The sequence below is a fragment of the Anneissia japonica genome, unplaced genomic scaffold, assembly GCF_011630105.1.
Source record: "Anneissia japonica isolate Jap-2015-1 unplaced genomic scaffold, ASM1163010v1 scaffold288091_len1417266_cov198, whole genome shotgun sequence".
NCBI lineage: Eukaryota > Metazoa > Echinodermata > Crinoidea > Comatulida > Comatulidae > Anneissia > Anneissia japonica.
The window spans coordinates 825,489-842,050 of NW_022684833.1; the positions used below are offsets into that span (position 1 = coordinate 825,489).

Sequence of the window (16,562 nt, forward strand, 5' to 3'; positions counted from 1 at the left end):
TTTTGTGTGGCTTTTTTCATTCCATTCTTATCCAACAAGAAGTGACTCAATGCTACAGGAAGCATGCTCTGAAAATGTAATACACTACCCACTCGGCTTAGGAATGAAGTCATTGTTGGACAAAAAGTAACATTATAAAACTACATGTTTACATTAATGGCATTAGATCCTGTATGACTGGATAACTGTATACGACTTTTCTTTAATAAAATTTACATATTTAAATTTGACAACAAAAAATTCCACATAATAAATAATTTAGGGCCTACATAAATTATGCAGGTTTCATTGGACCAAAGAAGTTCGATAGTAGAACATATCCTTGTAATATGTTAATAATAATTCAGGTCTCAGATATTTACCAATATATAACTACATTTTTAATTCACTTATTAACTTATATAATATAAATATCTTTCAAAGATTATTAAAATATACAAAGAGCTGTACTTAAGAAATTGTCCGGTGGTGGTTTATTTTGTCCGGTGTGGCGTGTCATGTGCACTAAATATTCCATTCTGATTGGTTATTTGGTAACTTTTCACAGGCGCGCGAGCTTTAACCTCTGTTTCGATCTGTCGACGCGACGACGATACAAGCATGGCGAGAGAACAAATTTCGTGGGTTTGTGCTGTCATCATAACACTATTATTCTTGAACAGTAAGTTTCTGAGCCTATATTGTACTGTTAGCCAATACAAGGCCTACATTAATTACTTTTTAGTATGACACATGGTATGTTTTTTAGGAAAAATACAGCTAGGCCTAGGTAGGTTGGAAGGATTGGCTAGCTTAATTATTATACGATAGGACGTGGTGCGTACGGGTAGCCTAGGCAGGCCTAGATGACCTAGACTCGCGCGTAGGCCTACTGCACAGTCACTCAGTGTCAGGCCTTAAACTGTAGAACAGACTCTGAGACGACTCAGGCCAATTACATAGGGCCTAGCCAACGGCAATTTTATGCTCGAATCCTATTTTAAATTTTCAGGTAGTTTATGTGCAGACGAGAATCTGAATTTGAGAGATGAACCACTTCAGCTTGTCAAACCAGATATTGAACACAAACAGCTGATTTTAAATCATGATTTTGTGAAGGTAGGATTTTAAAAATGAGTTATCCATTGTCAATCAATCGATTTTAAATGTGGGTTGGTATAGTAATAGGTATTGATTATTGTTGCTATTATTATTAATATTACTATATTAGGCCTTATATTTTAAAATGTAATAACAAGCTTGTAATTTCTTCATTTTGTGAGAGACAATACATTCAGTCTTGAATCATTTACAATAAGGGAATCCATGTATCAGCTATTGCCCAGTGTTGAATGCTAGGAGCAGCAACAACTTCTATCACTCCCTCACTTGTTTAACAATGCCTTTATTTATATCCACACAGACATTGTATCAGATAGAAGGACCGGTAGCCGTTGCTGCCATTGTGGGCAAGTACCACTCTGGAAAATCCTTTCTTCTAAATCAACTGATGGGCAAACGTCAGGGTTTCGGATTCAATATCGGACCCTTCGTCAAACCAGAAACGATGGGCATATGGATGTGGGGAAAGGTAGGCTTCGGTTTACTGACAGCAGTCATCTGCATTTTTATTGTATAGTGATAAGATGTAATGCAGTTCTTGATAAAATGGTGAAAAATTGCAAAGATAATTATCATGCAAATAACAATTAAGGTGAAGATGACTCAAAAATATATAGTAATGAACACTATTAATAATATATATGTTAAAGTTTGCAGTACACCATGTACTGTAGTGTAGGTAGTTCTGAAAAGAACTGTTGTAGTTGAGAAAGTCTCGACGTTTCGATTGAGTTGCTTCAATCGTCTTCAGGAGAAATACTAACTAGAAAATACCAGTAGCTTGATGGTGTCATTTGTGTGGTTTTCCCACTGTAATCACCAATGAAAAATTGTCCACTACTTTATAGCTGTTGTTTTTCAGTTTTTAACAGTCATGCTGTTATGTGGTTTTCTCACTATTATTATCTTACTATAATTACAAGTATATTTAAATTACCAAATACTATCAGTATCATGCGTATTATAAATACAAAATACTGGGTACTGCGGTTCAGCAGGGCAGCTGTGGTACTGTAGTTTTTATCGCCAGCCGCATTAATGCTACTGTATATTTCGCGCTCTAAGTATTTTGTAGACCTGAGGACTGCAGTTTAGCTCCGAGATGATGCTGTAGTTTTTATCAAACATAAACAACTAACGAAAAACAGGCCGCCAAATCACAGATTGTCAGTGGTTTTAGACGTTTTTTTTTTACTACTCGCTCGACTAATACAATACGTTTCTAACAGTATCCAAAATTTGAAGGTTCGTTGAGCAATTTTCAAGTCTATAAGCAGACAGACAGAATTGGGCTTATGTAAATTTATAGTAAATTGTAAGTATTACTGTACACAACGTTTGATTAATCTCTATACATATCAGTATAGTTTAGTTTTGTTCCTCCTACTGATGCCAGTCCTATCCCAGAGGCAGTCTGCTAGCATCCAAATATGTGCTGGGTCCGACTGTTGAAGGAACTCCTTGACTGGGTTAACTTCTTAGCTTGTCTAATCACACCAATTGATCATGTGATATTATATAAAAATATATTAATTGTGATATTTAGGTGAAGACACTGGTCAGTCACTACTGGTTAATATAAATCGGCGTGTATTGACAAGTGAATACATTTTGTTTTTTTTTATGTAGCCACTACCAGTGACATTGTCCAGTGGTCAGAAAATATCATTAATATTTCTAGATACTGAAGGTGAGTAAAATTGATGTTTTTCAATTTGCTAGCCATAGTGCCATATCTAGGGGGTGTGCAGGGGATGCATGTCCCCCACCAAAAAAAGTTTGAGTCCCCCAGTCATTTCTCCATTGATAATGTCCATTGCAAAATAGTAGTTAAAAATCACCTTATTTTGTGAACTACCTCCTCTGGCTTATTCATCGAGCTATCCCACTACACTTCACCCTGTTAATTTGAAAAGGTTTTTTCCAAAGATCATTTGCAAAGATGATATAGAACGCCAAAAAATGGATTATAAATTCACATTTAGTAATTTTTTTTTTTTTAAATTTAAATATTCTATTTCAATATATTTTTTATATTTTTTGTCTTTGTTGTTGTTTTCCTTTTACAAAAATGATTTTTTTTTAATTTGTTTTTTTTAAGGATTTGCTGCTAACAATGTATCAGAACGTTATGATGCAAAGATCTTCGCTGTGGCAACTTTACTCAGCTCCTATCTTATCTACAACTCTGTGAAGATCATTGACCAGGCTGATATGGACTACTTGGAACTTCTGGCAAGAAGAACACAGGTACTTTTCTACCCTTGTTTTTTTCATCGTCAAAATGAAAAATGGAACATTTTTAAATCAAACTATTAAAAAAACTAACTATTCTTTATACACGCAAAACCAGAGCAAAGATGCTCATACACACTATTCAGTGTTACAGGCTTCAGCATTCCCTGTTTCCTTAACACGAGTGTCATGCTGATCTTACACAAATGCTCATTTACACAGACGTTGTACTGCAGTGGACACATTTTTCATAGCACATGTGTTGTGTAACATTTTGTCATTCGCGTATAAGGTAATATTTACCACTGGTTAAAATAGATAAGTTCTGTTTCCTAGAATAATTAATGACGGAAATCCTAAAACAAACAGCACAGGAATAATAATTTAAAAAACTTACCCTACCTGTCCTTTATTCCTGAATATTCTATTTTACATATGCGCATCACGGTCCATATGACAGAAATTTATCTGGCGTTTATAGTATGATGTCAAGAGCCGGAAAGATTTAATAATAATGATGGTGGTGATTTCCTTATTGATTAACGTTTGGGATGATTCATTTACATAGCAATGTGTATTAAATTGATAAATGTTAACATTAGAATCATCAATTAATTTCATATTTGTTTGTAATTCCAATTAAATAGTTAACTACACTGTTGGATGATTTCTATAATTACCAATCAACCTGCTCTATTTTCGTTTATTAATTCATAATTATGTTCATAATAAGTTTTGAATAAACATGTAGCAGTTTTAAATAATTTGTTAATTTAGAAATGTGTTTTTTCTTTACTCAAATTTCAGCTTTTTGCGCTTCGGTCTCAGATGTCACGTGCTAAATGGGCAAACGACTTTAATCATGATCTTTTGACTTTCCCTCCTCTAATGTGGGTTAGTATAATTTGAATTCATTTAATTGCAAACCTTCTAACTGAGCCTTCATTTACCAATATATGTTTGTTAAAAATGTAAATATTCTGTATTCTGATGTATTGATTGTCTGTCACACCACGGTACCACAATATTATGTGTTAACTATGTTAATGTATACTGCCTATGTACAAGAAATCTTCTATGAAATGAATGAATGAATTGATGATTAGAAGAATGAATGAATACTGGATGGGTGGACAGATGGATTCATTGATTGATTGAATAAATGGATGAATGAAAGTATAATGAATTAATGAATAAATTAAAGGGTGATTGAATAAATGTATGGTTGGCAGGGCTGTAACTAATGAAAACTAAGGGTGGGGATAGATATTTTGAGGGTGGTTGTGTAATAACATTGGTAAACTCTAGATAATACGAGTAGATTTTAAGGATGGAAAAGTGGGTTAATAAGGGTGGGTGGAAGGCGATGGAATTAGCTTTAGACTGGGTGGAAAACTTCAAGGCTGGGTGGCCCCCGCCCACTATAACTTCCCAGGGTTGGATGAAAGAATGATTCTGTGAGTGGATACGAAAAATGAAATGTGTAACTAGGTGGTTCAAGACTTTGTCCAAGCGATTGGTGATGACATGTCTCCAAAAGAGTGGCTTGAAGGTATGATGGACTCCTCGACTTGGGAAAGTGAAGACCATAGGATCAGTTTACTTGATGTCTTTGAATCTGTTAACTGCCACACACTCTTCTTTCCTGCAACAAAGAAAGATCTCTTACAAGATTTATCACAGGTTAGTCCAGCAACCACTGTTTTTATTTTATACTTCTTTTTTATTTCTATTATTACATTATTACAAAACTATTGAATTTGTTTTCATATGTATACTACAAAAAATCAAATGTAATACACTATTTAACACATTAATTATGGACAATTCTATATTTATGGATTTGTCATACGAAACTCTTCCAAAATATAAGCATGTGGGCCACCACAATTTCTAGAATTTTAGAAATATTCAACATTTTTACCATTATTTATTTTTTGTCTTCAATTATACCAATTTAACAATATTATCATCATCAAATTTATATTTATGTGGGAGAGGTTGACACAGCTGTTATGATTCTAGATCTCAACTTTGAGTTTAGATGTTCAAACTGTTGCTGCATCCTTGCAAGGCATTTTGCCAATGATTGCTATTCTCCAGGAGTATGTGGGTAACTCATTACTAGTACTGGACTTGGCAAATATGTACTGATTACTGGCAGAAATGTTGGTATAACCCCCCCCCCCCCCCAATGGAGCTGAGTATGTGTTTTTTGTAAAGCCCAGCATTATTTTTACATCTTGTTGGTCATGTAAGCATATCAAAAGACTTAATGTTAATTGATATTTTGTTATGTTATCTGTGTCAACAGGCAAGAGAGGATGATTTAACCATTGAATATAAGAACGAGCGAGATAGTCTTTTGCAGAAATTGAAAGACGGAATAATACCAAAGGGCAAAAATGATCGTCCAATGACAGGCCCAGAACTGGCTTCATTGATTGACATATTGGTGACAGCAGCTAACGAGGGCTCCCTTGCACAGGTAGGTGCATATCAGGTGTTGTTGACACTGGCATCTCTTTATAGTGAAGCTGCTACTAGTACATCTACTGTAGTATTTATGTCAACATAGATATTCGATTGATTGATTAATAAAAGTGTGCCTGACTTAATCCTTACACCTTATTTGACTTATTATAAAATAAAATTATTTATTAAACCTGCTGTTGAAGTATTTATGAGTACCATGCTAAATAATGAACTCTTTTGTTCAATTGACTAAATATTTTTTCCGGAATGTGCTACTGTTAATTTGACAATCATAATTTAATTTTTATGCATGTATACATAAAAGAAATGTATCCTAATTTAGGGTTATGTGTAGATGAACTGTATTTTGGAATTAATCAAGGTATATTAGAGTTGGATGAATTCTTTTATGCATTCTAATGGTCAATTTACAGGAACTCAACAGGAAGAAATTAATTAGAAAGTCAATTAGAACCAATTGACCAATGATACCCTTAAATCCCATAAAAAAAAAAAAAAGGTTGGTTGTAAATAAAAATCTCAATATAAAGGTTAGGATTTTTTTTAACTAATTAAAGTTAAAATGTAGTATATTTTCTCCATATTTTATTACAAACAGTATGTGTTTAAATATAGTAAATAAAAATCTCAATATAAAGGTCAGGAAGAAATTAATTAGAAAGTCAATTAGAACCAATTGACCAATGATACCCTTAAATCCCATAAAAAAAAAAAAAGGTTGGTTGTAAATAAAAATCTCAATATAAAGGTTAGGATTTTTTTTAACTAATTAAAGTTAAAATGTAGTATATTTTCTCCATATTTTATTACAAACAGTATATGTTTAAATATAGTAAATAAAAATCTCAATATAAAGGTCAGGAAGAAATTAATTAGAAAGTCAATTAGAACCAATTGACCAATGATACCCTTAAATCCCATAAAAAAAAAAAAGGTTGGTTGTAAATAAAAATCTCAATATAAAGGTTAGGATTTTTTTTAACTAATTAAAGTTAAAATGTAGTATATTTTCTCCATATTTTATTACAAACAGTATATGTTTAAATATAGTTAGTCTTAGTGCGGTTATGTAAATTGTGCATAGTTACCAACTTCTCGCATCATGCGGGATGATCCCGCTATTCAAAGTGTTGTTGGATGAAACATGCATTTTGCAGAAACACATGCATGATCATAAATTTGTCGCGCATTTAGCACAAGATTATGCATGATAATGAATTGTCACAAATTCAGGGGAAATTGTATTTAAAATTAGATGAAATTGGTGTTATTAAAAATATATAAACAGTCATGCAGTAACTTGAGTCATTAGAGAGCTTTTGTTTGAGAATCAATTTAACAAGAAATTTTCTTTTTCCCGTTTAAACGTTTGTGAAGGCCTACATAGTTCGGGTCTTTAAATTAGACATAGGCCTATTGTAGATTGAAACTTGAATTGCACGGAGCTTTATTAAAAATATTTTTGTTTATGTACCCAGTATTGTCAGCAAACACTCCCTGAAATCATTTTAAAAAGCTTAAAAATTCTCAGATCGTCGGTTCCCCCCTGGATCCCCCCCCCCCCATGTATAGTCACGCATTTCAAATCTCTCAGGTTGGTAACTATGATTGTGCTTTCAGTTTTTTTGACTTGTATGCACTTCAGCTTAAATATACGGTACATTAAACCAAAACACAGGAGTTTGACTCCAAAGTTGGAAGAAGTCATATCCAAGAGCTCTGTTAAAACGGCTTGTCTTAGCACATCTAGTAATACAGTAGTAAAAACATGCAGATTTATTGAATTTGCAGAAGATGGGTTTATTTTCCAGGAGATTCTTGTCTGGTGTGCGGGGGGGGGGGGGATGTCCCGATTTCCGGGAAACTACCATGAATTAGGACCCCTGCAAAGCTGGCCTTGCAATTGCCCAGTTTCGGTGAATCCAGACATGATTTCCGGTGTTTTCAATAAACTGGGGGCCTTTATCCAGACTGAAGCCAGCTTGAATGTTATTCAGCTTTGGACTTGAGAGGTGTTAACACACAATTAATATTATTATTACTACTAATATTTACACTTAGACATTTATTGCATTTTTGTTAATCTCATAAATTTTTTCAATCCACCAGGTCCCTAGTCGCTGGCATGGATTCATTCAAGACATGAAACAGTCGGCTGTACAGGACTGCTTCAAGTTTTATGACACTGACATGGAGGTGCTGCATGAGAAACACCATCACGGAGCGATCAATGAACAGGAACTTGAGCAGTGGCATCAGCAGGCTCATAGAAAGACGTTGAAGCTTCTGCAACAAGTTCTTTTTGGGTGAGTCTTTGAAAATTCTGAATTCTGTGTAATCACACCAGTTTCCACCAGGGCTCGCAGAATTTTGTAAGATTTGGTTGCCCTTCCGGCAAGCTAGTCTTAGGAATTGGTTTGCCCTCACAATTTCTACTTGCCCCTGAATTAAAGTCTCATTTTATTATTCAATGGTTATTATGGTTGAGAATTATTTACAAAACAAAGTGGCTTCTACAGAAGTGATCGGTATCAGGTGTAATTTTTTTTATTACAAGCAAGTTTTTTGTAATATAAATCCTACCGCATACATTTAGCGGCCAGCTAGTTCAGTTGTGTCAATTTAACGAAGAAGTGTAGTTTTTAAGACTACTGATTGCAGAAAAAACGGGCAGTCACACCGAGTGAATGCATACTAGGGTCATGTCATTGCAAAACTAAAAATACTTGCAATAACGATTATCACTTTTCTATACTTTCACCTCTGTCCCGCAGATATCTTAAAGATCTTATTTTTCTATTTAAATGTATGCATTCCATTTGTGATTGTAATTTAGTTTCTTGTTTTGGCCTCCGTGTTCCTGTTCGTAATTTAAGAAATAACAATGTTTTTAATATTCCTTTTAGTAGAGTTAATGTTTTAAAAAAAGGGTTTATTAGTAGATTAAGTATATCTTATAATAACTTAGTTCAGGCCTATCCTAATATTGATATTTTTAATTTTGACTTGCCTACTTTTCGTCGTACTGTCTTGGATGTGATTAGTTAAGTGTTTTCTGTATCCTGTCTTGTGTACCATTCTGTATGTGGCGGATTTGTGTCTGCTGTTGATTTGGTTAATAAATAAATAAAAAAATTGTGTAGGTAATTAAATGCTCCCTATTATATTTTTAAACAACAAACACTACTTTCTATAAAATTACATTAACATGTGCATCATATTTCTCCAATTTATATTTTGTTTTATTCTGGGATCAAAAAAATAAAGTTATACAGCAGCATTTGGTATTGTAAAAAATCGTTAATAAGCATTTTGTTGATATGCTGCATAAAACCACAAATGTATAAAAACCTAAAATACTCGCATACAGTAACTCTCGTCTTGGATCACTTCCTGTGAACTGTCGCCATGGCCCCTGCCCATGGAATTTTTGTCAAAGGATGGAATATCTTGTCTGCTGTCAGGAAGTGATCTCTGCACTGAATTTTTTGCTCAAATGTGAGACTAAGATTAGTTTCTTGTCCAGGTCTATGGAATTGACAGAGTGCATGTTGTGCATGCTTTTATGTCTTCATATTTTATATGATATAACTTTAAAAGCTGGAAATAATACAAACATGGCATAATATCCATCATATACACTCTAAATCAGGGGGCAGTCATCTGTTTTCTCTTTAACAACTCCCTGCCTAACATATACTACTGTGTAATATTAACATAATTAAGAGATAACTATAGTCAACAGTGGATGTTAGTTGAACTCTCTTAAAATTTGATTAGAGATACTAATTGATTTGAACGAATTACTGAATTGGGCATATCCTACTAGACTTTGTTTGGTGAAATCAACATGTAAATTTAAAAACCAGTGGATATGATTAATTCATAAGCAATTATGCCTAGCTTATCTAATGCAACATTTTGCCTTTTTACCAATTTCTCTAAATGCCTTGATTTCCATGACGATTTTTGCAGTATTAACATTTTTTGTATTAATAGTAATTCTTAAACTGCCTCAAAAATTTATGAGACTAGAGAAATTCTAATGAGCCTAATCTCGCAGATTGAAAACAACCAAGTATATTGCTGCACCATTCTTTTGAATTCAATTTTCAAAAGAAAAGGGCAAAGTCACAGAAATTTAATTATTGCCCCTCGTATTCAGGCAAGGCTCAAGAAAGTAATGTACTCAAATATGATGGATGATTCCATTGTTTTCTTGAGGGTATGCTGCAGCTTCACCCATCATACATTGTTCTAGTTGGTAACATGGCTGCTACAGAATTTGCATGCAGAAATCGTGAGATTTCCTCTTTATTTTTGATGTCAAAGTTGAAAAGTAATCATTTTTACGAGATGGCACCCTACCCTGCGTTAGAGAATTTGCACGCATAAATCACAGAGAATGTAGGGTGGAGGTATAGGCTTCACTCTATTGAGTTACTGCTCTAGTTATATATGCTGTAGTTGTATATTGATTTTAATGTATATAATTGTTATAATTATTATTTTAGTAGCTGTTATGACAATTTGATATGCCTGGAATCACTAGTGTAACATGCATGAAGCTATGGATATAGCTTGGGTCCATTGGGGAGATATTTATATGAGGTGATATATGTCAATATTATTAATGTTACAATATCATTATCATTATTAATTACTACTACTATTGTAAAAATATATGTAAACATCATATGGACTGTACATATGAGTGAAAATGATTATTATTATGATTATTATAGTTTGTTGTTAGTATTATTTAATTTATTTATTAACTAATGCTTTTTAATGAATATGGTATATACTTCTTTAGATTGGAAACTATATTTGAAGAATCTTCAAAAGAAATGAATGTAACGATACAGGAACACTTTGAGAAGACATACGAAATGAATGAAAAGAAAATCAAGCTACGTTGTGGAGAAATACAACACAGACAAGAGGTTAGCTAGGATGTTATTCATGAAAAAAATTTGATCACATGAAGGTGATTGGATAGTTGTATTGTTGGAAAATATTTAAATAGATTCAAATAAACTCAAAAATATATCCAAACCGGTTCAATGATTGTTACATTATATATATAACATATAATATTGAGAGTGATGTTGATGAAAACTGGTGATAACGACTGTGTGTGCACTGAAGCATGGAGTCATTGGTGTTCCTGGTTCTATTCTATCAAGCTGTTTCCCCTACGAAATATAGTTTAGGCGAGACTTTTTTTATAACTTGTTTTACAATCTTATTTTTATAAAGATCATTAGAGGAAGGTGGAAAAAAAAAACCAAAATTTTGTTTTCTTATATAGCATATGGTTTTGCCAAAAATATCCAGATGGAAGAGAAATAATAATAAAAATAATGGTATTGGAATGAAACAGAATATCAATGGGATGGTTAAAATGCTTTAAATTTATGTAATTAGGAAGAAATATACATATCTTATTTTTGGAGATTTCAAGGCTGCGGAGGGTGTAATAAAAATAAAGAAGAAATTATTTGTTTTTGAAATTTTCATTTTTTTGTGGCGGTGGGTGCACTAATTGACCAGAAATAAAACTTTGTTTTTATTCAAAATCATCATTAGTGGTGGTATCTAAACAAGGATGATAAAAAGTCTGCTTTAAGTGGAACATCTTTTGATAGAGATGTATAAGTTCTTGGTCATGTGTACTTCATGGACCCATTTCTTTTGGAGTACTGCTCAATTCAACACTAGGTGTGGTGCTACACTAGTTTCCGTGGGTCACCGGGGGCCAGCCTGAATTTCCTAGTTACTCAACAAGGAATATTAATTGAGTTAATTTATTTGTCCTAGCTGTCTGTTGAAGAAGCTTTGGCCCAGCTTTCACTACCTGTGCTGACTTCGCAGATGATGAGCACTTACAATGAAGCACTAGCTGGCTGTATTACAGGATATGCTGAACTTTTGGAACCACTGAAGGAAACGACTGCCTACAGGAAACACCTTAACCAACTCAAGGTGACAAATGCTAGTCTGGTATACTTGAATGACCAAATGTGAACTCTATTTAATTCTGCCACTGAATAATGCTACTGCCATTGAATGATAATAGTGTAGTTCCCTTGACTATAAGCCCACGCCCAACTTTACATTCAATTTCATATACCAGTGTTTCCCCAGCAAAAGCCCAGAGAAAGTTTAAAGCGAGAAGCTCAGTTGACTTTAAGATTGGTCTTGCATCGAATATGAAGTGTTGAAATTGCCTTTTGATATATAATTAAAAGGATATGCTATCAGTTTTAGTAATGATCATCATTTTTTTGTGTGTGAAAAAAGAAATATTTACAGGTACTACTCACCAAATCAAAATCACCATTAGTATTTTCTGCTTTTCTCAAAATGCAGAAATATGTTTGTTAAAGTCAATATATTTAAATATAGGAAATGAGTTTGACTGTGTGTCTCTAAAATACACTTACACAGTAGGCTAGTAAAATGTTTCCAATTTGGTTTACCTTCAGGCTTCTGCGGAAAATATGAAGAATTCCTATCTTTTCAAGAATTCAAAGGCAATAGAAGCTATGTTTGAAAAAGCCAGTGAACTTTCCAGTGGTAAGTAGACTGCACATTTTGTAACGACTAAAAATACATCACTTGTACAAGTATACATACTGTATTCATGGATTTCAATAAAATGGTAAAATATGGAATTTACCTAATAATAGTAGGAACTGTACCACACTTGTGCAGTGCATTTCCTTTTTTCTGGCAGTTCCTGCGATGCTCATATACTAGTAATAACTTTTTTTTTATTTGTTTATTTCAATGAACATAGTAAATATGGATCTACAAATTAACATAATGCTTCACTGGACTATAAAATTGAATGCTGCCCTCATATGGTAGCATTTAGAAAGTCTTCTAAATTGAATTTTTTTTTGCATGTAAAATTAGAAACTGCGATTTTATTTATTTGAGATTTTTTTTTATTATTAATGTTGCAAAAAAAATTAAAGATTTGTGAAATGATGTATATAGTTTGTTGAAAGTATTTTCACCACCCTAAAACCAAAATGGATGAGTCCACTTTTTATGCTGTAATGTAAGTACCATACCAGTCGCTTATGTTTTTCCAGAACTGATGATATGGCCAGGGAATTAGCTGAAAGCACAATGATTGTAATTTAATAAGGGAGGAGTTGTCACTAAACACTTGGTACTATCATGTCTTATGCAAGGATTAAATAAACCTGCATCCTTGATTCTAATGGACAGTATGTACTTGTAGCCTTAATGGATAGACTATAGTGTTTTATACCTCCATGGTCGGACTTAATTTTCTTTTATATTCTCTATTTGAGAAAATCATTTGTCCTTAATACTACAGTATGTTAAACCGGGGAGGTGCTAATATCTCTTCCTGGTTAAATCATGCTGATACAATATCAATGATACTTATTAATAATACTGTAATAATAATAATAATATTTATTCAGCAAAGTAAAAAGTGTACATAAATATTCTTGCCAGGAGTAAGTAATAGGCATAAGCCTCAACAGTAAACTGCTCTTACTCCATCATCAAAAACAAATACAATGACAATACAATATAAATATATACAAAAAGTAAATTCAAAATAAATTGATTTAACTATAACAAAATGGAAAACAGAGATAATTAATAGTTGTTATTATTAATATTTTGAGATCAAGTGTTTTGTGAGCTGGGCTTTAAAGTCCGAAATGGATGTACATTGTTTAATTTCATTAGGAAGTTGTTCCCATAATCTAGGAAAAATAACAAAATAACTTTCCAATGTATTAATCGCCCTTCACACCTTTCACTTGATCTCACAAGATTATTAAATGACAATGGACATTGGCCATGCATTATTTTAAAACCTAACGTTAGTCGATATACTTTAAAAATATCCTCCATGCTTAAAATATTCAAAATCCTTAATCTATATAAATATGACACGCCCCAATTTCCTTCCTTTCTGTACATAATTATTCTAGTTGCCTTTTTTTTTGTACCCTTTCTCGTCTATAAATATTTGAAATTTCAGTAGGTGCCCACATGCAGCAACAGTACGTCATAACCGGTAATATTAAAGTTTTATAAAGATTGAGCATAGCCATCCATTAATTCTTTAACTGCTACTACTGCATAGTTGCTTAACCCATCTATAGCAGACAATGTCATTGCATTAAATAGCAAATATAGCATATCGTACAAAATAGTACTACAATGTGCTACAGGCATATTAAATGCTATATATGAAGTGGGTGCTTCTTAATTGCTGGTTGTAGGTAAAAATGGCCCCGGAAAAAATGGCCCTGGAAACGTACACCCTGACGGATAATCTCCATTGCACAATTTGCTTGGCTTAACTAAGGCTACGGTCACACTAGCGTCTCAAGCCTGGCTTGACTCAACACAGGTGAGATTTCAAGCCAGGCTTGAAATTCTGGGTCGGTCACACTAGTTGGATTGACCTCCAAATTATGAAAGTCGAAACAGCAGAGCCGTAAAGAAAGAGTTTGGCCAACTCTGTTTCACGGGATTCAATATACGCGCGTGTGATTGGGTGGATCACAATCAAAGATTGTACACCAGACGTGCCCGAACCACTCTTCTTCAACTGATCTTTTATCAGATTGTATTAAGCTCGCAATGCCTTCACTTTTGTTTGAATTTGGGCTGTCGTTATCTTCTCATGTCCGAGACTGGCTAATCTGTCAGCAAGCACGCCAAAAATTCCAGTTTTGTTGTTTGTTTTTTTACTTTCTATCTGGTCTCTCAGCTCGGGTTGGCCCCACAAATCTACCAGGTCAGCAGTTTAAAATTTAAAATTAAAATTTTAATTAACTTTTATGAAAAGTAATGATTGCGTCTTGATTGAACACACATGAAGAACTCGCGGGTTTTTTATTCAAGAACTTCTAAACGCAACGGCGTCATCGACTGTGATTGGTCGACACCCGACGAGGAAATGTCAATCTCGGTCACACCAGGGTCAATCCAGGGTCAATATGGGTGCTGAGACGGGATCAAGATAGGTAGATTAAGATCGAGGTCACACCAGGCGCGAGTCGGTGCAGATGCGGTCACATTATGAAAATCTCACCCGCGGTGAGTCAAGCCAGACTTGAAAACTCTAGCGTGACCGTAGCCTAAGTATGGCTAAATAACTTCACCAAGAGAAATGTTTTTCCCGGCTGTCCGCACTGGATTTATATTGGTAAAACTTACAAGGACGCTTTGTTAGTTTAGTCAGTATAAATCCAGTGTAAAAACTATAAAGCCATCATTTGCTGTATGTAAAGGACCAAAGAAATCCATTAAAGGGATGTTTTGCTAGTTTAACCTATATAAAACCAGTGTAATTCCAAAATAAATCTAGTATAATTCCAATGTAAATTCAATATAAATCCACTGTAAATCCAAAAAGCAGTTTTCCACAGTTTCAGCACATTCCATTAGAACAAGTGCTGATTCCAAAGGGGCTTGAAGTAATATATATTTTAGACATTTTTTTAGTTAGGCCTGTATTGTACATATTTTAACCCCACAAGTTGAAAAAAACTATTGATTTTTTCAAATGTGTAAAAAAATCCATATTTTTGCAAATGTATTTTTTTTTTTTGGGGGGGGGGAGTGTTTTTTTCTCTCTTATTATGGATGCATTTGTAAGAAATTGAATTTACAGCTTTTTTTATTGTTAAATTGTGAATGTTTCAACTTGTTCTTTTTTATTTGTATATGTTGTATATTGTAGTCATTTTATAGAGCCATGCATATCAGTTGGTCTCTGGGTTCAGCTTCAATGGCCACCCTCTTGAAAAATATTTCAAATAAAATGAATATAGTATCTGTTAAATTGATTTGTTCAATTGGACTAAAAAAAATTCAAATTCAAACATAGCAGGAAAGATAATTATGCAATTTGTACTTTCTACCAGGTCAATGCCATCAGACAATGCAAAACAAATGGTGTTAACAGGTTCTGATAATTTCCACCACCAGAGCCTATTAAAAAAATCAAACAAGTTGTTCCTTTCATCTATTTTTTGCCACCCCTTTTTTCCTTTAAAAAAAAGAAAACATTTATGCAGAAAAATTACCAGGATCTGTTGGTCTTGAAAACCTAGATATTTGAAAACAAGACTTACAAGTTACAAATTTCTTTATTTTCACTTAGTTCTTGGTCTCTGGTTTTGTAGTCCATACTTTAATAAGGAAATTAAAAATAAGTATAAACAGATTTTTTCTTTGAGATAAAAAAGTAAATAAAGACCGAGCCAGGAACACAAGAGAAACCAAGATCTGGTATAAAAAAATCTTGGTTGTAGGGTGTATTTTAGGTCTTCAAACCTTCCCTAGGTATGCGACTATGGGTGAGTTGCACCCACAGACTACCCCTGTAAAAAACAAAAACATAAAAAAAAAATTTTCCAGGAAAATCATGTCTTAAGATATTAATACAAATTGGGTTCAGAAGTTTGCAGACATATTTGTCCTTTCCCAACTATTATCATCCACCTCATTTAACCTTGAATTCTGTAAAAATCATTAGATAAAAAAAATGTGTAAAACATAACTGGGCTATTAGGCTATACAGGAACCTTGTTGAAGCACCCAAATTCACATTTAGCAGACTAATAGGAAGACAAATTATCACAAGGGCACTATTGATGTTTTTGAAAAAAAAAAGTTGATGGTTATTTTAGGCTGTGTTCACACACACGGCGTAAGAC

General features: G+C 33.5%; 1 protein-coding gene across 2 annotated transcripts in view; it reads left to right on the plus strand.

Moving 5' to 3' along the window:
* The first annotated feature begins 539 nt into the window (after positions 1-539).
* The window catches only part of LOC117107786 (guanylate-binding protein 1-like), a 49,242-nt gene continuing 33,219 nt past the window's right edge, over positions 540-16,562 (plus strand). For both annotated transcript variants that reach the window (XR_004445287.1, XM_033249563.1), the window contains exons 1-12: positions 540-661; positions 992-1,098; positions 1,403-1,570; positions 2,731-2,791; positions 3,203-3,351; positions 4,144-4,230; positions 4,828-5,019; positions 5,651-5,824; positions 7,942-8,138; positions 10,649-10,778; positions 11,656-11,820; positions 12,324-12,414. Coding sequence is in view for 1 of the 2 variants with exons in the window: in XM_033249563.1 (XP_033105454.1) it covers positions 601-661; positions 992-1,098; positions 1,403-1,570; positions 2,731-2,791; positions 3,203-3,351; positions 4,144-4,230; positions 4,828-5,019; positions 5,651-5,824; positions 7,942-8,138; positions 10,649-10,778; positions 11,656-11,820; positions 12,324-12,414 (1,582 nt within the window). In the remaining variant the exon portion in view is untranslated. The remainder of the gene's footprint in view (positions 662-991; positions 1,099-1,402; positions 1,571-2,730; positions 2,792-3,202; positions 3,352-4,143; positions 4,231-4,827; positions 5,020-5,650; positions 5,825-7,941; positions 8,139-10,648; positions 10,779-11,655; positions 11,821-12,323; positions 12,415-16,562) is intronic.